The sequence below is a fragment of the Eptatretus burgeri genome, chromosome 10 (assembly GCF_056783735.1).
Source record: "Eptatretus burgeri isolate ZD-2024b chromosome 10, Ebu_testis_v1, whole genome shotgun sequence".
NCBI lineage: Eukaryota > Metazoa > Chordata > Myxini > Myxiniformes > Myxinidae > Eptatretus > Eptatretus burgeri.
Window position 1 is genome coordinate 100,521,354 of NC_140970.1, and position 24,572 is coordinate 100,545,925.

At 43.0% G+C, this 24,572-nt stretch overlaps 1 protein-coding gene across 2 annotated transcripts in view; it reads left to right on the top strand.

Annotated features, from left to right (window-relative positions):
* LOC147019285 (uncharacterized) overlaps positions 1 to 24,572 on the top strand; it is a 75,134-nt gene that overhangs the window by 30,127 nt on the left and 20,435 nt on the right. The window contains exons 6-7 of one of the 2 annotated variants that reach the window (XR_015062726.1): positions 1,229 to 1,387; positions 16,080 to 16,190. Coding sequence is in view for 1 of the 2 variants with exons in the window: in XM_085899655.1 (XP_085755781.1) it covers positions 1,229 to 1,387; positions 16,080 to 16,100 (180 nt within the window). In the remaining variant the exon portion in view is untranslated. Of the gene's footprint in view, positions 1 to 1,228; positions 1,388 to 16,079; positions 16,520 to 24,572 lie in introns of those variants that run through there. The other variant, XM_085899655.1, reaches the window with a different exon arrangement.

A 24,572-nucleotide genomic window follows, 5' to 3' on the forward strand; every position in this document is an offset into this window, starting at 1 on the left:
GAAGTTGCACAGGAGGTACTCCCACGGAGTGGGTTTTCAGATTTCTTTACGTTTTTGTGTTTTGCGGAATGAAGGGTTTTACGGTGGCCGGAGTGCAAATCCTGCCACCAACCTCCTAATAAGAAGTAACCCAATTGCAGGAGGACATCCGCAGACACAGTTGGGCACTAGATATGAATGGCCGTTGACTCACAAGGAGCTCCTCCGCCCTTTGACAGGTTTTGTTTTTAATCCTGCTTGGTGTCCATATCCAAACACCCTCCTCACCAAAAACCTGGTGGGGGAGACGGTTTAGTCACTGACAACCCGACCATGGAACAAGTTAGTACAAGTTTACATGATACCTGTAGCATGTCACAGATCTGATCTGGCCTGACCTGACATAACCTGACATTGCATACTAATCACACAGTTTTTGACAGATTGGGCTGAAAATTTTTGACAAAGAGGTTGATTATAGTGCGCATAAAAGCCTGGAAGCCCATTTTTGATTTTCGGAAAAATTTATTTTTTATGATTTTTCAAACATTTCAAAGTCCCGTTGCTAGGCAACGGTGGTGTCCATAGCAACGGTGCTCAAAAGCATAGAACTAGATCCTGGTATGAACCTTCCTGTCAAGTTTCATCAAAATCGTTTGACTTCTCTGGCCTCCAGAGCTGTCCATTACTTAAAACAAACAAACAAAAAAAATGACGGTACATAGACACCCAATTTTTGAAGGACTACCATTTGAAAAATAAAACGTAAATCAAAAATCGGCTCGAGTAAAATGTTCTAACTATCTCGAAGTGTTTAATTCCGAAGTCTCGTTTCTCCACATTCAAAACTGTGGGACAAGTATTGAAAATTGCAACGGGTGGTTGCTTAGCAACAAAACTCAAACGCGCACACTCCCAGCTCATATGGCACCTGACCGCCAAGTTTCATCGAAATCGGTTTGCTGGTTTGTGCTGTGGAGCCTCGTGTTTCAGACACACACACACACACACACACACACACACACACACACACACACACACACACACACACACACACACACACACGGAAAACCCGACAATAAGGGTACTCTAGCGACCACTCAAAAAAGTTCAGTTTGTGAATCTGCTTTGTGTTATATTATGGACAACTGTGTCAAGCACAGCACTGTCAAACATTTATCTCCTTGTACCCCCAGAATGGTTAATCACCTTGACTTCCTCTTTTGCGATCGTTTTCTTCACTTGTCAGGTGGATGAATTGAACAAGTTTATTCAGCTTCTTGAAGATCAAAACAAACTGATGGTGTTCAATATACAGCAGCAGTCCAAGAAGCTGAACAAATTATCGCAAAGACTGAAATCTAAGACGAGGAACAAAAAAGACACAGTCATCACAATTCCCGAATTTGTGAGTATTTTTTGAAAACGAGACATTGAAAATGTTTTCTTTTGGGGACTTTTTTGGGGGGGACATATTTCTTTTGGGGACTCTAAAGCACAAACCACAACTGCATTGGCAAATGGCAAATGGTTTTAATGTTTGCTTTGGTGAGACATCATAATAAGTTGTTGCTCAAAATTTCAAATTTTTTGAATTAAGCCCCAAAATTTTTTTTTGAATCAAGCCATTAAGCCAAAACAATTTTAAAACTTACAAGTCTGGAGACGGCGATGGTTCACGAGCAATGTACACGGTTCACCTTTTTATCTTGCCAAAACGAAGTTTTGCAAGATATGTTAGTCAGCTTGTATGTTTTTTTTTGTTTGTTTTTTTTTTTGTTTGTCTGTAATCACGTATAAAAAATTCTGCAGAGCACAGTTATCATCGGAAATTTTTGTAACTTCGCATATCAGAGGCCTATAGAGGTCCCTTTCAGTGCACAAAATTTTGAAGGTCAAGGTCAAAGGTCAAGGTCACTTTGGCGCAAATCAGGGGAGTCGACGAAACCTTTATTTTTTGAGTAATTTTGATCGGATCATCTTCAAACTTCATGGGAATATAGTTCATGCTCTGGCGCTCAGCTGATTAATTTTCGGTGGCGATTGGCCTTGACCTTCATATGTTTTTTTTTGTTGTTGTTTTTTGTTTTTTTTTTGTAATCACATATAAAAAATTCTGCAGAGCACAGTTGTCATTGGAAATTTTTGTAACTTCGCATATCAGAGGCCTATAGAGGTCCCTTTCAGCGCATAAAATTTTGAAGGTCAAAGGTCAAGGTCACTTTGTCGCAAATCAGGGGAGTCGACGAAACCCTGATTTTTTTTGAGTAATTTTGATCGGATCGTCTTCAAAATTCATGGGAATATAGTTCATGGTCTGGCGCTCAGCTGATTAATTTTTGGTGGCGATTGGCCTTGACCTTCATGGTTAGCGCCTCAGGTCAAACATATTTGACCCCAAGGTCAAATTTTCAATTTTTAGGAACCATATCGTGTAGTACCTCAAATTGAACACCTCGATGAGTGCTTTCTAGATATGTCAAGCTTGAGACATTATGACGTCATTTGGTGACGTTATGAGGCAAAAGCATATTTTTCATGGTTACTCTGTAGAACGATTCTCATCGGAATTTCTCGCAGGCAGATATTCCTCAAGGAGTCGCTCCTGGTGGATAGCAGCTCTGTTCACCTCAGTGTGACCTTAAAGAAGTCACACGTGGTCACCTTTTGGCAAGATACAGGTCACCCTGCGGGTGACATTGGTTTTTATTTTATTGTTTTCGACCAGGGTTCATTCAAAGTCTATCTTCTCCAACAGTTTTCATTGGATCTGGCTGAAAATTTTTGACAATATGACTGAATGTACTGCCCACATTCACTCATGGCCCGATTTTGATTTTCGAAAAAATTAATTTTTTAGGATTTTTCAAAAATTTCAAAGGTCCGTTGCTAGGCAACGGATGGGTCCATAGCAACGATTCTCATATGCACAGAACTAGGTCATGGTATGAACCTACCAACCAAGTTTCATCGAAATCGCCATTGTATTAACGGAGCACTGGACTGAACAGACATACATACAGACAAGCCGGTAGGCGGACATGGGTAGTCGACTACCCAATAGAACTTGACACGATGGGCCCGTTCGATGGGGAATGACCTGAGGATTAAGCACAAGAAAATTCATGATTCTAACTTCAAGGGTTAATGCTGCAGATTGTTTTTTCGTTAAAATACCCCCACATTTAGACGTTTTTCGGCCGTTGCTAGGCAACGGAGTGGTCCATAGCAACGGTTCTTTCTCACACATAACTAGGACATACCATGAACCTACCATACCAGTTTCATGTATATCTGTCTCATAGTCTCTGAGATATAACGAACTTCGTTTTTTTATTGTTTTCGACCAGGGTTCATTCAAACTCTATCTTCTCCGACAGTTTTCATAGGATCCGGCTGGAAATTTTTGACAATATGGCTGAATGTACTGCCCACAGTCGCTCATGGCCCGATTTTTGATTTTCGAAAAAATAAATTTTTTATGCTTTTTCAAAAACTTCAAAGTCCCGTTGCTAGGCATCGGTGGTGTCCATAGCAATGGTTCTCATTTGCACACAACTCGGTCATGGTATGAACCTACCAACCAAGTTTCATCGAAATCGCCATTGTATTAACGGAGCACTGGATCGAACAGAGAGACAGACAAACATATCGACGGAAAAAGTGATAAGGGCAGAACAAATTTAAAAAAATAATTTTTTGAAATTTTTTTTTTTTCGACTAGATCGACTACCCAACAGACAAACAGACAGACAAACATATCGACGGAAATACTGATAATAAGGGTAGATAGATTGACTACCCAACAGACAGACAGACAGACACACACCCATTACGAATATAGTGGTCACTTACTGACTCATGAACCAAAAGTACTTTTTAAAATTTGGCTATTCTAGGCTGGTTAATGCACTGCCCAGCCTCATTTTGGCTTTTTGGTTCAGGAGGTTGGCTTGAGATCTTATGGTCTTGTGTTTCATCCCTTGTCATTTCGTTCAAATAGCACCAGGTGAGTTGACTTAGCCTGTCATTCTTTCTGAGGTCGGCAAAATGAGTACCAGCTTACTGGTAACAGGGCCACTTCATCAGTGGCACAGCCGCGCTTCCAGAAATTATGCAACCAGCAGCCACAGGCTGCATATGACACAACAACAATGCACTGCCTGTCAATTATTTTATTTCTCTATCATAATGGAATGCAATGTGGAAGTAAAGGATGCATGATTTTTGTTTTTTCTTTTACAACAGCTGACTTGAGCTGAGTGACAGTGATATGATATGTCTGATGAACCAACAAATTCAAAATCAGATTTTAAAAATCTTTTCATTTATAAAATTAAATTTATTTAAAAAATTTTTTTTAATCTGATTTAAAAAATAAAAATGTGCTGAACAATCAATGCCAAGGTAATGAATGTTAATTTTTAACAAAAAAGAAAATGTGAAAAATTTTAAAGCACACCTAAAGAATTTCTGCATTTGGTTCTTCAGGTTCACCTTGTCATTCGTTAAGATTTTGAAGCTTTTATCCATCCGGAGAATGATGCACTCAAATGTTGAGAGCAACATAATTCCTTGAAGAAAATGTCTGCGTCTCCGCATCCGAAGACATTATTTATTTATTTTATTTATTTATTAGCTCGCCTGTTCGAAGAACAGAAAGCTATAGCGATACCCCCGGCGTGAGTGTGAGCGTCGGTGTGAGCGTCAGCGTGAGCGTGAGCGTGAAAATGTTAAAGTTTTTGGTGCAAGTTATTTTTTCCTTTCGAATGTTTTTATCTACCACACTTTTTTATATGTATGTATATATATATATGTATGTATGTATATATATATATATGTATATATATATATATATATGTATGTATATATATATATGTATGTATATATATATATATGTATGTATATATATATATATATATATATATATATATATATATATATATATATATATATATATATATATATATATATATAGATATCGGGGTGTATAATGTGATACCTGTGGTCCGTCCGTCCGTCCATCCATCCGTTCCTGTCCGCACTCTAACTCCCAAAGTTTTCAACTTTCACGTTTAATATTTGGTACATAGGTACAGACTGTGGAGACGGTGTGTCGCGACATACGTTCGCCATCTAAAGTGGTTGCCATGGCAACCAGGATGCTGTTTTCCATGTCGTAGCACAATTCTGTATATACCTTCTTGTTCGGGCGTATATTGTGCTCACTTGCGCTCTTGTTACTGATTACAACATACAAATACATATATTGCTTTAAAATTATTTGGATCAGACTTCACTGCAATGCTTTATAAAAAATATTAATTATTAGACGAGTCTTTTAAAAACGATAAATGTATAAACAGGTGAGCATTGGGTGGCTTTGACACCAACTCTGGTTTTATTCCCATGATAACCATCTGTAAAGCTGTTGTCGATGTTTATTATCTTCCTTACCTCTGCCACCGAAGGTGGACGGAAGTTATGTTTTCACCCCGTCTCTCTGTTTGTCTGTCTGTGAGCATGATATCTTAAAATGTTATGGACGGATTCAGACGAAATTTGGTGTACAAGTTGGGTGTGTGACAAGGACGAATTGATTCTATTTTGATGAAAATCCAGATCTGGATCCAGATACGATAATTGTACACCGCTCCTTGCCAATTCCATATCCAGGCGATGCATGACGCCATCACCGGGTGCTGAAGGAAGGGAGTGCTCAGTTGTTTTTTTTTTTAATTTTGATATACATTGTCAAGGCTCGTATAAGCTAACACACAACGTACAACAAAGGAAGGAGGAGACAAGAGGGGTGGGAGAGGGAAGGACAAAACGGTGAGGAACAGAGACATTAGGAGATCTATGGAAGGGAGAGGGATGGGGTGTGGTACACAGGGTAAACAAGATGGACATTATGGGACTTTCAGGAAGGAAAGCAGGGAATTTGAAGGAGATACGTTTGGGGTGGATTAACAGGGGTAGAAAATATCATTATTTTGAATGGGGGAAGATAAGAGATGGTGGTGAACAGCTGTTTTGAAGACCTGGAGGGAAGAGTGGGATTGAAGAGAGTGTGGAAGTTTGTTCCAAATGTGGGGAAAAAAGAGGAATGAAAGAGTAAAGGTGAGCAGTGATTCTTGATTTTGGTAGTTTTATCAGAAGGGGGTTGCTCGCAGACCTTGAGCGCCCTGCGGAGATATCAGGGGTGGAGGGGGGAACATATCGCAGAAAGAGCAGGGGGGCGAGGCCAGAGAGGAGATGGTAGAAGACAGAAAGTACATGATATGTCTGGGGAGATGGCTCTGATTTCATATCTGGCATTGAGGATCTCCATCCATCGTCAGGAGAGCAGAAGCAGCATGTCCAGTGTAGCGTGACCGGGTTTGAATCCAAATTGATGATCGGAAATCAAGTCATTGGTGAAGAGGAAGGATTTAATGTCTGAAGCGATGATGGATTCCATAGTCTTGCTGATCATTTGGAGAAGGCTGTGTTACATGTGGAGACCAATGTTAACTTGTCTGTAATAATAGACTGACCCATCTTACCCCTATCTATACTGTATAATAATGGACTGGTCCCTCTGCAATCGGCTGTTGATTCGTCGGATTTGGTCACATGGTTAAGTGGAATCGAGTCCGATGCTAATGCTGAGAAGTCGTGTCTCTTTCGTTGTAACTATAGTGTTGTTCTCGAATACAAATGAAATTTCTTCAAAGCTCATCAGAGTATTTATTTGTTGTTGGTTCATTTGAAGTTTGGCTGGTCATGCGGTGAAGTGCACGGACAGTTTGTGCGTCAAGACTGTGTGCCATAGAGAAGGCCTCATTGTCGTAGTTGTGAGCATCCATGTTGGTTTTTGGTTGGCTAACACCTGGTACTCGACGCACCCCGGTCGGTATCAATACTCTCAACACTCTGCACACTCAGAAACAGTGCACTCGGCGATTGACATGCATACATGGTGATCAAAGGTGGTAGAGGGAACATTACCAGACGAAGGAAACGTTACTTGTTTCGTTACATGGTGGTAGCGGTTTAAACGGAGACTGAGTGAACTTTTGGGGCCATGGCGACCACAACTATGAGCACCCTGCCCCCTCCTGAGCCACTTGACATTTCTAGGAGCAAAGGTGGCTGAGCAATGGAGACACTGGGAAGATACCTGGTTCAACTACATGGTTCCTGAAGAGATAGACACAAAGCCAGAAAGGATTCAGGTTGCAATGCTAAAGCATGCTATTGGACCTGCTGCACGGCAAATATACAAATCATTAAAATGGGAGAACTTGGAAGACAAGGATAAACTTGAGTCAACTCTCAAGCAGTTCCACGACTACGTTCTGCCGAAGGCAAATGTACCGTTCGAAAGGTACAATTTCAACATTAGAGGCCAGAGGCATGGGGAATCATTTAAGCAATACTTGTAGTGCTGTGAGAAATGGCACTCTCATGTGACTTTGGTAATATAACTGAGGACCAGATAATAAGGGACTGGTTTCTATTCGGTATCACAAACTCCAAAGTTGGTGAAAGACTTTTAGAAAATGGGAATTTGACTCTACAAAAGACACTGGAAATTTGCAGATTGGCTGAACTGACTCTAACATAAGTGAAAGCATTGCGCGAATTGCAACCTGGAGGTGTGTTCAATTTGCTGCACTCCGGTACAAAGGCAAGTGAGCATGTGGGGAAAGCAAAGAGTTCACCTGCACCCATTAAAGCACAGAATGGTGGCACAGCTGAATGCAAGTTTTGCAGGCATGAAATGTGCAAGGAGAAGCGTCCCGCATGGGGCAAAGAATGCACAAAGCGTGGGAAGATGAACCACTTCAAGAGGAAGTGTAAGGCTAAGGACAGTAAGCCTGTGTGTGTTGTTGCTGCCGATAGAAGCGAGGTCTGCAGCATCAACTGTGTGCTGTTTCTCAAACCGACTGATGAACAGGCTGCGACACTGAAACTCGAGTCTGGAAAATATGTGAGGAAACTCTGCACATCTACAAAGCCACAACTGGTGACAAGAAGCTGCTGCATGTGGAGCCAATTCACATGCACTTAGAAGCCTATGGTGGGCACAAGTGGCCTGTGAAGGGCATCGTCATTGTGCGCGTGTGGCGGCACAAGCTTACCTGCAGACTGAGGTTGCTGCTGGTGGACTGTCATCAATTTCTCCCAAACTTGGGACTTAAAGCCTGCATTGGTATGAAACTTATTCAAGAACTAGATATCGATGCAGTGAACAAGCCTGATGTGCGTGGCACTTATGTGCATGCTCTGGCACCAACTGTAACCAAGGCTGAGCATGGGTCACCTGCAACTATACAAGAACTGACATCTCGACACAAGACTGTGTTCACAGATAAGGTAGGCAAGCTACAAAGGGAGTACCACATAAAGAAAGATAAATCTTTGCATGAGAGAGAGCAATTTTCTTTGAAAGAATTCCCAGGACGAGGTGATGTCGGAGAAAGTAGAGATGGGAGACCAGTCGAGAAGTTTGATGGCTGCTTGAAGTCCCTGCCAGTCGGCCTGAGTGAAATGCCAGACTTGACGGCAATGAGGTGGTTCTCTAATAACAGCCAGAGAGATGTCTACTTTTACAAGCATGAGGTCAGATGAACAGATTTGAGTGGAGGAAGAACGGTAGATATTTTCAGGGAAATTGGTCAAAATCAGATCCAGAACAGGTGGAGTACCATTCTTTGAGATCCGGGTCGGGAATTTGACAGATTGAGTCAGTCCCAATGAGTCACAGAAGTCTTTCGCTGAAGAGCCATGGCAAGTGAGAGAGGTACCCATACCCATCCAACTGGAATGATGACAATTGAAGTCACCACATATAAGGAAGAGAGAGCTGGGATGAGAGGATAGAAGTTGGTCCATGTTTTTGGAGAGCGAGATGTAAATGGAGGCATCACTGTTTGGTGGACGGTACATCACACATATAAACATGAGGTGGGAGGGGAGGGGAAGCCATAGCCAGAGGTACAGTAGTCCTGTGGATGTGGGGGAGTGAAGGCAGTGCAGGAAGAATGGGGAATAGAGTCTTTGATAAAGAGAGCAACTCCGCCACCAGGACGAGGCTCAGGTCTGTCATACCGGAGGAGGGATTAACCAAGGAGAGATACCAGGGAGTCACAGATGTCTTGAAGTAGGAAAGTTTCTGTTCAGCCGATTATGTCTGGTTTTTCAGTTGCAAGCTGTATGGAAAGATCTGTCAGGTTTGAGCAAAGGTCCCTGATGTTTGAGGTCCACACTGACTTGCGGTTCCGGTTTTTCAGTTTTCACTCCGTTTGTTTTTCTTGTTTGTTTCTTTGTTTGTTTGTTTGTCCGGGTCATATCTCAGTCATCCTTTGAGATCGGAAGCTGGAATTTGGAGACAAAAGTGAAGATGTTCTTTGGCAAAAATATGTTTTTATTTTTTGATTCATCAGTGAATTGATTAACTACTTAATTATTATCAACTTATTAATTACTTATTCATTTTATTTCTCATCTGGGCAATATCTCAGGCACCTTTTGAGCTCAGAAGCTGATACTTGGACATGACAGTGACCAAGTGATTTTGGCTATAAATGGTATTTTTGATTTATTGACTAATTAATTAATTATTAGTTTTTCGATTAATTACTTAACTTTCAAAAAGGTACAGACTCGGATGAAACAGTGGTGGTTTAGGTATGCTATCTGGCAATTGATTGAGGAATTAATTATTTTATGATTATTATTTATTTATTTTAATTATTTTATTTTAATTAGAAGCCTGGTGTTGGCGCAGTGGTAAGGGCAGTGGCTTGGGACCCAAGAGGTCCTGAGTTCAAGCCCCGTTGGGACACTGAATTAATATATGTATGTATATGTATATGTATATATATATATATATATATATATATATATATATAATGTGTATATATATAATGTGTATATATATATATATATATATATATATGTATCTATATATATATATATATAAATATATATAAACCAAGTCGAAAACACCAGGGGGTTGACTCAGCCTACCATCCTTCCGAGGTCGGCGAAATGAGCACCAGTTGTACTGGGCCCGGTGTATGCCCCGGTTAGAATAGGTGTACCATATCCCTGTGTGTCGTAAGAGGCGACCAGGGTTGCGTCAGGAAGGGCATCCGGCGTAAAAAACCTATGCCAAATCATTATGCGGACAACAAAACGAATTTCCATACCGGATCGGTCGAGGCCCGGGTTACCAACGACCGCCACCGGTACCGGTGGTCAGCAGGGTACCAGTGGAAATTGTGCTACTGCTGGGCGAAGGAGGAGAAGGAGACGGGGAAGGCGAGTCCGGAGGCAGTGGGAGAGGGGGAAGGGTAGAAGTGTGGAGGTGAGAGTTGGAACTCTGAATGTTGGGACGTATGACTGGCAAAGGGCGAGAGTTGGCTGATATGATGGAGAGAAGAAAGGTGGACATACTGTGTGTACAAGAGACCAAGTGGATGGGGAGTAAGGCGAGGAGCATTGGAGGTGGTTTCAAACTGTTCTACCATGGTGTGGATGGGAGGAGAAATGGTGTCGGGATAATCCTGAAGGAAGATCATGTCAAGAGGGTATTGGAGGTGAGGAGGGTGTCTGACCGAGTGATGAGTGTGAAGTTGGAAATTGAAGGGGTGATGATGAATGTCATCAGTGCATATGCCCCACATATGGGGTGTGAGATGGAATATAAAGAAGATTTCTGGAGTGAGTTAGATGAAGTGGTGGAGAGTGTATCCAAGGATGAAAGAGTGGTGATTGGAGCAGATTTCAATGGACATGTTGGGGAAGGGAATAAAGAGGATGAGGAGGTGATGGGGAGGTACGGTCTCAACAAGAGAAATGTGGAAGGGCGAATGGTGGTAGAGTTTGCAAAAGAATGGAAATGGCAGTGGTAAACACGTATTTCAAGAAGAAGGAGGAACACAGGGTGACATACAAGAGTGGAGGAAAGTGCACACAGGTGGATTACATCTTAAGTAGGAGATGCAACCTGAAAGAGATTAGTGACTGTAAGGTTGTGGCAGGGGAGAGTGTAGCTCGACAGCATCGATTGGTGGTCTGTAGGATGACTTTAGAGGTGAGGTTGAGGAAGAGAGTGAGGGCTGAACCAAGGACCAGATGGTGGAAGCTGAAGGAGGAAGACTGTTGCGTGAAATTTAGGGAGGAGGTGAGACAGGCGTTGGATGGTGGTAAAGATGGGTGGGATGATTGGGCAACGACAGCAGAAGTTGTGAGGGAGATAGCTAGGAAGGTACTTGGTGTGACATCTGGACAGAGGAAGGAAGATAAGGAGACTTGGTGGTGGAATGAGGAAGTACAAGAAAGTATAAGGAAGAAGGGGTTGGCTAAAAAGAAGTGGGATAGTCAGAGAGATGAAGAAAGTCGGCAGGAGTACAAGGAGTGGCGTCGAAAAGCAAAAAGAGAGGTGGCTAAGGCAAAGGAAAAGGCATATGACGAGCTGTATGAGAAGTTGGATACAAAAAGAAGGGGAAAAGGATTTGTACCGATTGGCAAGACAGAGGGACCGAGCTGGGAAGGATGTGCTGCAGGTTAGGGTGATAAAGGACTAAATGGGAATGTGCTGACGAGCGAGGAGAGTGTGTTGAGAAGGTGGATGGAGTACTTTGAGGAGCTGATGAATGAAGAAAATGAGAGAGAGAGAAGGTTGGAAGAGGTGGAGATAGTGAATCTGGAAGTGGGGTGGATCAGTAAGGATGAAGTGAGGACTGCTATGAAGAAGATGAAAAGTGGAAAGGCGGTTGGCCCAGATGGAATACCAGTGGAGGCATGGAAGTGCTTAGAGAGATGGCAGTGGGTTGTTAACCAGATTGTTTAATAAAGTCTTGGAAAGTGAGAGGATGCCGGAGGAGTGGAGATTAAGTGTACTGATTCCGATTTTCAAGAATAAGGGTGATGTGCAGAGCTGTGGAAATTACAGAGGGATAAAGTTGTTAAGCCACACCATGAAGTTGTGGGAAAGAGTAGTGGAAGCTCGGTTGAGAGGAGAGGTGACGATCTGTGAGCAGCAATATGGGTTTATGCCAGGAAAGAGCACCACTGATGCGATGTTTGCTTTGGAGAATGTTGATGGAGAAGTATAGGGAAGGCCAGAAAGAGTTACATTGTGTGTTTGTGGATTTAGAGAAAGCTTATGATAGGGTGCCAAGAGAGGAGTTGTGGCATTGTATGAGGAAGTCGGGAGTGGTGGAGAAGTATGTGAGGATCGTGCAGGATATGTATGAGGACAGTGTGACAGCGGTGAGGTGTGCGGTAGGAATGACGGACCGGTTTAAGGTTAAAGTGGGATTGCACCAAGGATCGACTCTGAGCCCTTTCCTGTTTGCAATGGTGATGGACAGGTTGACGGACGAGATCAGACTGGAGTCTCCATGGACCATGATGTTCGCGGATGACATCATGATCTGTAGGGAGAGTAGGGAGCAGGCTGAATCGAGCCTTGAGAGGTGGAGGTACGCACTGGAGAGAAGGGGAATGTTAGTCAGTAGGAGAAAGACGGAGTACATGTGCGTAAATGAGAGGGAGGGTGGTGGTATGGTGCGGTTGCAAGGAGTTGAGGTGGGGAAGGTGGATTGGTTTAAATACTTGGGATCAACTGTCCAAAGTAACGGAGAGTGTGGGAGAGAAGTGAAAAGAGAGTGCAGGCAGGATGGAGTGGGTGGAGAAGAGTTGCAGGAGTGATTTGTGACAGAAGGGTAGCTGCAAGAGTGAAGGGGAAAGTATACAAGACGGTAGTGAGACCAGCTATGTTGTATGGTTTGGAGGCGGTGGCGCTAACAAAAAGACAGGAAGCAGAGCTGGAGGTGGCAGAGTTAAAGATGCTGCGATTCTCGTTGGGAGTGACGAGGATGGATAGGATAAGAAATGAGTGTATTAGAGGGACAGCGCAGGTAGGACGGTTTGGAGACAAAGTGAGAGAGGCGAGATTGCGATGGTTTGGACATGTGCACAGGAGGGAAACGGAGTATATCGGGAGAAGGATGTTGAAGATGGAGCCGCCAGGCAGGAGGAGAAGAGGAAGGCCAAAGAAGAGGTTCATGGATGCGGTGAGGGCGGACATGCGGGTGGTTGGAGTGTCAATGGAAGATGTGGAGGATAGAGCAAAATGGAGACAGTTGGTCCGCTGTGGCGACCCCTAGCGGGAGCAAGCCGAAAGAGGAAGAAGAAGATTTATTTATTTTAATTATGCAATTAAAAAATAAATCGATCAATTAATTATTGTACACCGCCCCCTTCCAATTCTGACTCCATGTGCTGCAGGGCGGCATCGCCGGGAACCGAAGGTGCCCCGGCGATGACACATGCTGGAGGATTGTTATTTATTTGGCATGGGGGCGTTGTACGTTGAATGTATTGCAACTTGTATTGTATATTTTTTTTCAGTGATTCTTCACCAATGAGAGATGGGGTCAAAAACGATACTTAGCACTATATCTCAAAAAGTTATGGACGGATACAGACGAAATTTGGTGGACAGGTTTGGTGTGTGACTGGGAAAAATTAATTATATTTTGATGAATATCCAGATCCGGATCCAGATACAATAATTTCCCACGAAAAGTCAAACGGGGCCTCACGCACACTTGTGCCCCAAGTTAGATGCTAGAATCTCCAGACCTGAGCTCTGGCAATGGTGTGCCATGCTCCCCTGTCCCTGTTGGTCCCAAAAGGCGGTAGTGGTCGTCGGTGGTGACTGTGCCTGAATATTGGCAGCATCAACATCGCGGTGAGCATAGTGGTGAGTTTTTGACGTGGTAGTGATGGTGGTCGTTGAGGTTGTGCCATGAATGGTGAGTGCCAGCGAGCTTGAGTTATGGCTTGATGGTGTGGTGATGATCAGGAAGGCATCTTGTTGTTTGAATTGTTGTCGCATTGGGGTTTGAGTATGGTGAGGACTGAGGTGTAATGTTCGTTGGATAATGGCGTGTTGTTTGAAGGACTTTTAGCATGCATATGCATATGACTTGCCTATTGCTTTGGTTTGCATGCTTGCGTGAAGAAAGGCTGGTGTGTGCAGCAAAGCAAAATAAGTAAAGGAGCGTAAAAATCTAGCTAAAGCCCGCGCAATGCATATGACCCATAAACCCATCACACATAAGGGAAGAGCTCTTTAGAAATGAATACTAATGAAATAACCATCTTGGGAACTGCTACATGTTGTGTGCCATTGCCTTGGGGAGTGACAGTTTTGCAGCCATAACAATATACTTGGGCCTCGTATATCATTCCTCCCGGCCATGGTTTCAAGTTTGACATATGGTATTGCCCCTGATAGCGGTATGGCCCAATTGTGACCTTTATTTGATGCATTACCCCATTCGTAATGCACACTCACTTCTAAGCTGTCCAGCCTGGTTTAAATCGAGACCCAGCTATAAACTGTGATCCTAGTGTTTCACAGGCACGGTGATTCATCAATGTGAGTCTTCCGTTGGATTGACGTTCAAGTAGAGTACCCTCTGCCGCGTAATTTGGTAGATCCCACGGTGTCCTTCACGAAGAGTATTCAAACTATGAATGAATTCCAAATTCCTGCTCTAACCTTAGTCGAACATGAGACGTCAGCAGCTGGTACATAAAAGACTTTGGCCAAGCATCCTACGGCCAACCCGACAAGAATGTGGGAATAATTGTTACCGTTAAAGAAGAATGTTAAGCCACCGCCATCCCCTCTCTCGCCGCCCTTCTGGCCGCTCCCTTGGGGAGTGGGTGTTTCTAGTAAATCCAAATTTAGTATGCTTACACAGATGCCAAGTAAAGCACCGTTCCTTATCATTGTGTTACACAACTTGTAACATCTAAGTGCACACTTCTGTAATTGCTTTGTCCTCTACTTCACAATGTCTTATTAATAAAGTACTTGTGGTTGCTTCTACTGCTTGTCAAGTCCATCATACATGGCTTTGTGATAAATATGAGTTGTAACCGCATCGACTGCTCACTGCACCAAGTCAATATTCACATTCTCAATACATCTCAACATGCTCACAGACTGAGACTACTGCCCTGTTTTCAGAATTCGGATATTGTCTTGACGCACATTGGTGAACTATTCCTTCTGTTTATTTTTGTGTAGATTTAAAATAATCTAGGTAAATTCTGTGAATGGTACATAAAGATTGTTTTCTATTATTAACCTCCGCCATCTTCGAAGATGGATGGAGGTTACTGTTTTCACCCCTTTCTGTTTGTTTGTTTGTGAACAGTATTACGGAAAAACTCCTCGACGGGTTTCGACGAAACTTGGTGGGGGGGTTAGGTATGGTCCAAGGATCATGCCATTAAATTTTGGACTTGGTCCCCCCCCAAAAAAAAAATTGTTAGAGAAAAAAAAATTTTTTTTTTTGCATTTCTACATGTTTTAAGTGATTTCCAACCCCCCCACCCCCCTCCAAAAAAAATTGTTGGAGAAAATTTTTTTTGCATTTTTACATGTTTTAAGTGATTTCCAACCCCCCCACCCCCAAAAAAAATTGTTGGAGAAAAAAAAATTTTGCAACTTTTTTTCCAACAAAATTGTTTTTTTGTTTTTTTTTGCATTTTTACATGTTTTAAGTGATTTCCAACCCCCCCCCCCCCCAAAAAAAAATGTTGGAGAAAAGAACTATAACTCTCAGCACTGTTGACATCATGTTTAATGAATAAGATATAAGGTTCACTTGAGTGACCCAGCAGTATTGGCGGCGGAGGTTTTGCACTCTCCCGAGTGCTCCCCCTCTAGTTGATATTGTGGTACAAGTTCTGTTTCTTGAGTATTTGGTTAATTGGCATGTTTACTCCAACCACCCAATCTGAGCCACAACTGGTTCCATGACTTGGGGTGTGGGTACCTTTTTCTTTTTCTTTTTTGGTGGGGGGCTTGGTCATCTGAATGTGTTGTGTGTGTGTGGCCACCACCTCGAGCACATGACTATTTAGAATACGAACTCATTGAACAACCTCATTGGTGAATTAAACATCCAAACTTCCAAGGCTGAGTTTAAATACGGTAAATGACCTGTGTAGTTATGATTCTGTAAAATGCTGTAATTGCTTTTACTATCCTTTGTTTTTTGATATGTTCTTTTCAGGAAGACATCCCACTTGACTAGTGGGTGTAAAAGTTCCGCAAAGCCCTTTGACATGAGGAGGACGATGAAAAATAAGAAGATACTGCAGAAAACCCTTTATATCAGCAAATTGTGAGCCTATGTGTGCACGCATTCCCCACACCCACTCCATTCCTCCATCTCACTCGTGCTGAAGCCAAATCAGTGGAAAAGAAGTTCCAACCACATTTAAGTTTATGTGCATGGCTCACAAGGTGGGTACACATACTGTTACACAAAGGGCAAAAAAAAGTTAAGGGAAACATGAAATGCAACCCATTATCTTAATCTGCATGTATTCAAATAGCTAAATCTAAAATTTTAGACCTGCAGCACGTCCGGTTTTAAAGTTACCACTGAATATATACAACACTGTAAATACACGTTCGAATTTCGAGCTTGGCATCAGCGTTATGTACGGAATCTGATGAAAAAAACAACGTAAATATTATATTTTGGGATAAGAAACAGATAATTTTTACTCTGTCTTTTTAAACAGGCTCAACATGTAACAGGAAAAAGAAAAAAACAACACATTTTCAGAGAGTCCGATGTTATAAATTACGAATAAAACACAGACGAGTTCAGTAGCAAAGAAAGCCACACTTGTAAGTGAAAAATAACGTTAAAATCGAATCTATTTCTTTCGAACCTTTGAAAATAATCACTTTTAACATGAAAAGAAAAACATAATTCTTATCTCTCGGATCCTCACGAAGCACCAAAAATATTCGAGCATTGGTTAAAATGAAGAATTATCAGACAAATGCGAGTCACCTCGTTCGGCTCAGCGTCCTCACGCTGGATTCGTACGTTACAGCTCTCGCCAATTCACGGACACGAAGACAAACGCTGCGCTCGACAGCGAATGGAAATGTGCCGACACGCTATCCATCAATGGGGGAAGTTTGCAAGACGGCAAGATTTTCTAATGCTGGCGTTATTTGCCTCCGACGAGAGATGATGATTCATACATAACGGGACTGACACGAAAATCACGACGGGATTACTTGCTGTCCAAATTTTCTTTTTCTGATCACAATTTTGATCTATATTTTTCTGCCGTTAGACTCTGTCATATTTCCAAGAAATTAAGGGAGATTTGGAATAAAAATCAAAAGAAACATTATCAACACTGGACTCCTTATTTTTCTCGAGGCAGTGGACACGAAGTGTTATGTACGAATCCATTATTTCATCAGATAGGGTAGATGCCAGAAAACCCGAATAGGGAGACGGAACATCATCAAAACATAAAAGAGACACCAAAGTTCACATTCTGAGTCACCACACACAAAATAACTGTCACATAAGAAACGCACAGTGAAATAAAATGTTTACCAATCAAACTGTAACATTTCTAAGGTTACAATACCCATATTCTGTTGCTTTAATTAATCTTTAATAAAACAGGGAAATGGAGAGTATGATATTGCCGGTTTCTACAGGTTCCCCAAGATGTCCACTTTCATTTCTGACCATTGATGGTTTGTCTAAGTACCTCATAATAGTTTTATGTGGAATTTCCCACAAACATACCACAGCGCCTTCAAGACCACTGTCCTTGATGTTGCCGGTGGATGCCTTGGAGCTCACCGCAGGGCAAAGAAGAATTTTGTCTCTCAAGGGACACTGGATACCATTGACCAGAGTCGCAGGGCCAGGCTGAATGGCAGAGCTGAGCTGTTCAGGGAGCTGAGGCGTAAAACTGTACATGCACTGAGGGTGGACAAGGAGGCCTATGTGCGAGGAATCTGTGAGGGGGTAGAGCATCACCTGTGGACAGGTGATTCTCGTCCCGCTTACAGGGGAATTCGCGCATTACGTTCATCCAAGCCCATCCCTCGGAGCACTACAGTTCGAGCAGAGAGTGGTAGGCTCTTGACAGAGGAGTCTGAAGTGAAGGCCCGCTGGGCCGGTTACTTTGAGCGGTTGTACCAGGCTGATCCCCCAACTGTCGAGTTGGACTTCAAGGGTGTTACAATCCCTGTTGCTGACCCTCGAATCAACTGTGGTCCACCTACGCTTGTGGAAACACGGGCTGCGGTGAACCAGTTGAAACGGGGCAAAGCTCCAGGGATCTGAGGCATCCATGCCGAACTTCTCAAGGCTGGTGGAAATGCTGCACTCGTGTCGTTGCATGCAGTTTTGTGCTCTGCCTGGAACACAGGCATCATCCCAACTGACTGGAAGAGGGGCCTTGTTGTCCCTCTCTGGAAAGGGAAGGGTGATCGCCAAGACTGCAACAACTACCGAGGGGTGACGCTGCTCTCAGTGCCGGGCAAGGTCTTTGCTCGGATAATTCTCGATAGGGTTCGCCACCATCTGCTTAAGCACCAGCGTCCAGAGCAGTCAGGCTTTACACCAAAGAGGTCAACGATTGACTGTATCCTTGCACTTCGTGTCCTCACCGAACGCAGACGAGAGTTTCGGCAGGGGCTGCTTGCAGCCTATGTTGATCTCTGTAAAGCGTTCGATTCAGTGAATCGGGATGTCCTCTGGAGGATTCTTGGTCTTCGTGGGGTGCCACCAAAACTGATCGATCTGATGTCTGAACTCTACTCTGGTACCGAGAGTGCTGTGAAGTGTGGTGGTACCATATCTGACTTATTTCCAGTTGTTACTGGAGTTCGTCAGGGATGTGTACTTGCCCCCACACTTTTCAGCACTTGTATGGACTGGATTCTAGGGAGGATGTCGGAGAGATCAAGTTGCGGTGCGTCATTTGGGAATGTCAAGATCTCGGACCTTGACTTTGCAGATGATGCAGTCATCTTTGCGGAGACTTTAGATATCCTCTTGGGGGCCCTCGAGGTGCTGAATGAGGAGTCGGAGCCGTTGGGATTACGGGTTTCTTGGGTCAAAACTAAGATCCAGGCTTTCGGTGACATCTTGGATGCTGCTGTCCTGTCTGTATCTGTTTGTGGTGAGGATGTTGAGGTCGTGGAGAGATTCACTTACCTTGGCAGTGATATTCATGTCTCTGCTGGCTGCGAGTCAGAGGTCAATAGACGTCTGGGTCGGGCCTGAGGAGTCATGGATTCACTGGATCATGGGGTGTGGCGCTGCCGGTACCTGTGCGGGAGGACGAAAGTCCGAGTCTTCAGGTCCTTGGTACTTCCAGTCTTGCTCTATGGGTGCGAGACTTGGACTCTGACCAAGGATCTGAGACGGAGACTTAATTCCTTTGATACCAGGTCTCTTCGGAGAATCCTTGGCTGTCGCTGGTCGGATTTTGTGTCCAACGAGCGGTTGCTGAGGGAGACTCGGATGAGATTTGTTACCTGCATAGTCCGTGAGCATCAGTTGCGGCTGTATGGACATGTGGCTCGTTTTCCTGACTCTGATCCTGCTCACCAGATTTTCTCAGCGAGGGAGTCTCATGAGTGGAGGAGGCCAGTGGGTCAACCACGTGCCTCATGGTTGCAACAGGTTGACCATCATCTCAAGGAGATGGGGATGGGCCTGGCATCTGCCTGGGGGATGGCCAGACGGAGGCCCCTGGAGTACTGGCGGAAAGTGGACGCAGCGACGTGCTGTTCTGGCACATGCTCCCATACCTGACCTGATACCACAGCATACCCACTTTGCACATATCATGACAGAGAACAAACCTTTGTGGTGGAGGAAGTTATGCTTCAAAGTATAGCAATGTAAGGCTTATTGTGATTGCAAGTGATTTTGTTTAACACACTGTCAAATAAATCTTAAGTCATCCTGTACATTTGAGTCATTTATTTAACAAACAACATAAACAAATACATATGCACATATGGAGGATCTGAACACAGACCTGCTCCAGATATCTGAAATCCATGGTGAAGTTTTAGTTCTTTATTTTTTTTAGTGATAGGTGATTGTGTGCATGTGTACGGAGTGCTGTTGGTGAGGGTCCTGTCAAGGGGGGTTGTGTAGTTGATGTGTGTTTAGACCAAGCCCATGGCCCCTCTCCTGAGGGGAAGAGGGAAAAATACATATCTCATTAATTTAAAACATTTGTTGTATTTTCGTCCTTGGATCTTGTGTTGAGAAGCTGGAATAGTGTTTGTGCATGTATGGTGGGCTGAATGGCCTCCACCTTTGTTAGATTTCCTTGTAAATCCTTGTAAGGTGCTAATTTAGGTAAATTAGATCATGGGAGATATGATGCAGAGATAAGAGATGTGATGTAGAGGTAGGAGGCTGGTCAAACCAAATTAAAATGATTTACTGATCAATATCAAACTGACCAACAAATGTTAAAAAAAAAAAAAAAAATCGGGGGTATACATTGTATGCTGATACCGGGCGTAGTGGCGTGCACCTGTAATCCGGCTACTCGGAGGCTTGGGTTGGAGGATTGCTTGAGGACGGGCGCTCTGCGCTGGGCTACGCCATGAGAGGGTGTGGGGCAGTTCGGAATCATGGCGAAACCCAATCCTTATCCCTGTGTCGTAAGAGGCGACCAGGGTTGCGTTAGGAAGGGCATCCGGCGTAAAACCTATGCCAAATCAGTATGCGGATCATAACGGATGATCCGCTGTGGCGACCCCTAACGGGAGCAGCCGAAAGACGAACAACAACAACACATTGTATGCTGATCTGATCTGAGTTAATGTTGAGTGTCAGAGTTCAGTTCAACTACAAAACAGCAAAAGTAAAAGCAATTGATAGAGTTTGATCGAACCAAAAGGTAAACAACATTTTGTTGTGAGGATTTCTGGAATTGTTCTTATTGTCAGTTGGGGGCAAAATTCTAAAAATAAATAAATCCAGTATACAAGTCCTTCTGAAGGGTTTTGTGAAATAGATTAAATCTACCTGGACTATGCATCAGGAAGTGAATGCCATATGGCTGACAAGATTGTAACAGGAAGGTGTGAATAACTTGTAGTAGTTTTACTGTTTGTATTGAAATGATTACTGTAAAATGTATGGCTAATTTGCTTGAAATTTGCATGAAGAAGATTATAACAAGAAAGTGATCACACAAGTTTCATGCATCTCTCATTGAGAGATCAAAACGGTGATTTTGATGATGTTTTCTGGAAAATATGTAATGTGTAATCAGGATAGATAACTACTGTAATGATAATAAGACCTGATAATGATGACTATCAGCAATATCTGTAGATTTTAAGTAACTAATGTAGTATAGATGAAAGGGAAATAAGATTATGATGATGCAATGCCTATCTGAGACTGAACTCATGAGATTGTTTATGACTTGAAATATTGGGAACTTGGTCAACATACTGTAGGATTTTGGGATTAATTAGGTGTGCCATAGGCAAGGGTAAAATTATCTGACAAATGACAGATTATATTTGTATATTTTATCGAGAGGAAATGATGTAAAAGAAATTTTTTAGTGCTTGACTGAAGAAATATTCGAACTGATGTTCTGTAACGATAACATGCACACAAATTTCATGTTTGCATTTTAGTCATTCGAGAAATATAACAAATTATTTTTACGAAAAGTAAATATGAACCTCTGGTTATTTAGAAATATTACTTTAATTTATTTTTAGTGAATTTAAACTTCTGGTAATTTTGACCAGAAATACTGGTCAATATGTCAAAATTTAAAGCAGAGAATAAATAATTATATGATTACAAAAAGATTAATAGTGTAGTACATTGGTCCCCAACCTGCGGCCCACGGAGCCCTATACTACGGCCCGTGAGGACTTTCCAATCAAAACACATTTCCATGGAGCAATTTTAAAGGGGTTTACACAATGCCACTGCCGGCCGGCGTCGTGACTTGAAAAGCCTTACACAATGCCGCTGCCAGCCACTGCCACTTACTGCCGGGAAGAATCAAATCAATTTGATTTTACCTTCCGGCATCGTGTGGCAGTATTTAAAATTAATTACACCCCGAATGGAAATTTGTTCAGAATTACAGTGCATGAACAATCGATCGATAGAATACATAAAAAAATGTATTAAACAAAAAAACAATACTCCAATAAACCCCAAACGTTGTATTGATTTCTCAACACAAAAGTTGTGTGACAGTATCAAGTTTCTCAATAAAATGCTTCAATTTTTTTCTGGCTCCCAACATCCTTGGGAGTAGTGAATGTGGCCCTTGGGATCAAAAGGTTGGGGACCACTGGTGTAGTAGATAGTAGAAAAATCGTGCAAATTATGATGCAAGCATCAAATTTGGCATTTCTGTTCTGCAGGGCTTTCTGATCAAATCTGCCCGATGGGCCATTTGAAAATCCAAATTTTGAAAAATTTGAAAAAAAAAAAAAAAACTTCAAAGAAATTTGAAGTCACAGCTGGCTGAAATTCTTTAAGTGCAAGTGAACATCCCAGACAGAGAACCAAGGGGAGATGCAGTCATCATTGATGGCTCAGCACTTATCAATGCCCTATCTCCATGCACTTCAAAGATATTTGATGACTATGCTAAAGAAGACTTCATCCCAAAGGTGGAATCCTATGGTGCCAGGTACGAGAGGGTGGACGTAGTGTTTGATGTGTACAAGAAGACAAGTCTGAAGTCCGAGGCAAAGTCGAAAAGGGGGCAAGGAATCAGAAGAAGAGTGACAGAAACCAGTAAGACCGCAAGTAACTGGAAAAGCTTTCTTCGAGATGACAGCAACAAGACTGAGCTGTTTCACTTCCTTGCGGAAAAGATGTGTGAAGCACAGACGACAAGCACAGTCATTGTCACAAAAGGAGACTATGCCATTAGCAACACAAGGAAGTCACTTGATGCTGTGTCTCCATGTTGTCATGAAGAAGCTGACACTCGAATATTTGTACACGCCAGGGATGCAACGACGGATGGTAGCAAGTCCATTATCATTAAGGATAATGACACGGACATACTAGTCATAGCAATATCTGTACTGCCATCCTTACAGGAACTAGGTCTTGAGAACACGTGGATTGCCTTTGGCCAAGGAGCCAAGGTGTGATGGATTCCAGTCCATGAGGTAGTTTCTGCAATAGGGACTGAGAAAGCTAGAGGGATCCCATACTTCCATGCGTTCACTGGATGTGACGTCGTGTCTGCCTTCCGCGGTAAAGGGAAGAAAACTGCACGGCAGATTTGGAACGTCTTTGATGATGTTTCTGAAACATTCACCAATCTCAGCCAGCATCCAAGATTGATTCGTGATCTTGACTTTTTTGAAGTTCTTTTATTTTTTCAAATTTTTCAAAATTTGGATTTTCAAATGGCCAATCAGGCAGATTTGATTAGAATCTCCTCCTGGAGAACAAATGTGCCAAATTTGATGCTTGTATCATCATTTGCACGATTCCTCTCAAAAATTGCTGTTATCTGCCCCACTATAAAGTTGGGTTTTGGCTTAAGGAAATACATGGGCAACATTATTACATTGGATTTTTCAGGTCAGGTATGGGAGCATGTGCCAGAACAGCGCGTCGCTGCGTCCACTTTCCGCCGGTACTCCAGGGGCCTCCGTCTGGCCATCCCCCAGGCAGATGCCAGGTCCATCCCCTTGTAATCCCCTTGTAGGGATAGGACATTCCAGGCACCCACCCGAAGGGACTGCCTCAGGTTAACCCAAGGAGACCGCCGTCTGGTGGACGACACCTCAGCACCACTCCGACACACTCTCCCGCAATCTGACCCAGGTATGTTACCCCGTGGTTTCCCTCCTATCATCAAAGATTGGGGGTCCCGAAGGCTTTGCCCCAATCCCGTCATCCGGTGAGCTGCCCTGCGAAGGGAAGCTGCACAGGAGGTACTCCCACGGAGTGGGTTTTCAGATTTTTTTTTGCGTTTTGCGGAATGAAGGGTTTTACGGTGGCCGGAGTTCAAATCCTGCCACCAACCTCCTAATAAGAAGTAACCCAACTGCAGGAGGACGTCCGCAGACACAGTTGGGCACTAGATATGGATGGCCGTTGGCTCACAAGGAGCTCCTCCGCCCTTTGACAGGTTTTGTTTTTAATCCTGCTGGGTGTCCATATCCAAACACCCTCCTCACCAGAAAACCTGGTGGGGGAGACGGTTTAGTCGCCGACAACCCGACCATGGAACAGGTTAGTACAGGTTTACATGGTACCTGTAGCAGGTCACAGATCGAACCTGACCTGACTAGTTCCTGACCTGATTGGATTTTTGTTGGAATAATAATGCTTGTGATTATTATTGTACTCTTCAAATGTACTATAACTGTCTTCTCTTCATTGTTTAGTTGTTGTTTTAAGAGAAGAGCCATGGCCACCACAATGCTTGTTCAAGCATCATTTCCATTTGAGAATTTCAATACAGAGAGAATTTAACAATCTGTGCAACATTGAAGTTTGAAATTACATGGGCAATTTGGAATGAGCTTGTTATATGACCATGGGCAGATGTTATCTCTGAGACAATCATCGATCCTGCTGTCCTTTATCAGTGGGATATTCTCCCTGCCCACTTTAATCCTCGTATGCTCTGTCCTACACCAAGTTTAATAAAACGTGGTTACCTGTTCAACATGACAGATGGAGCGTGAG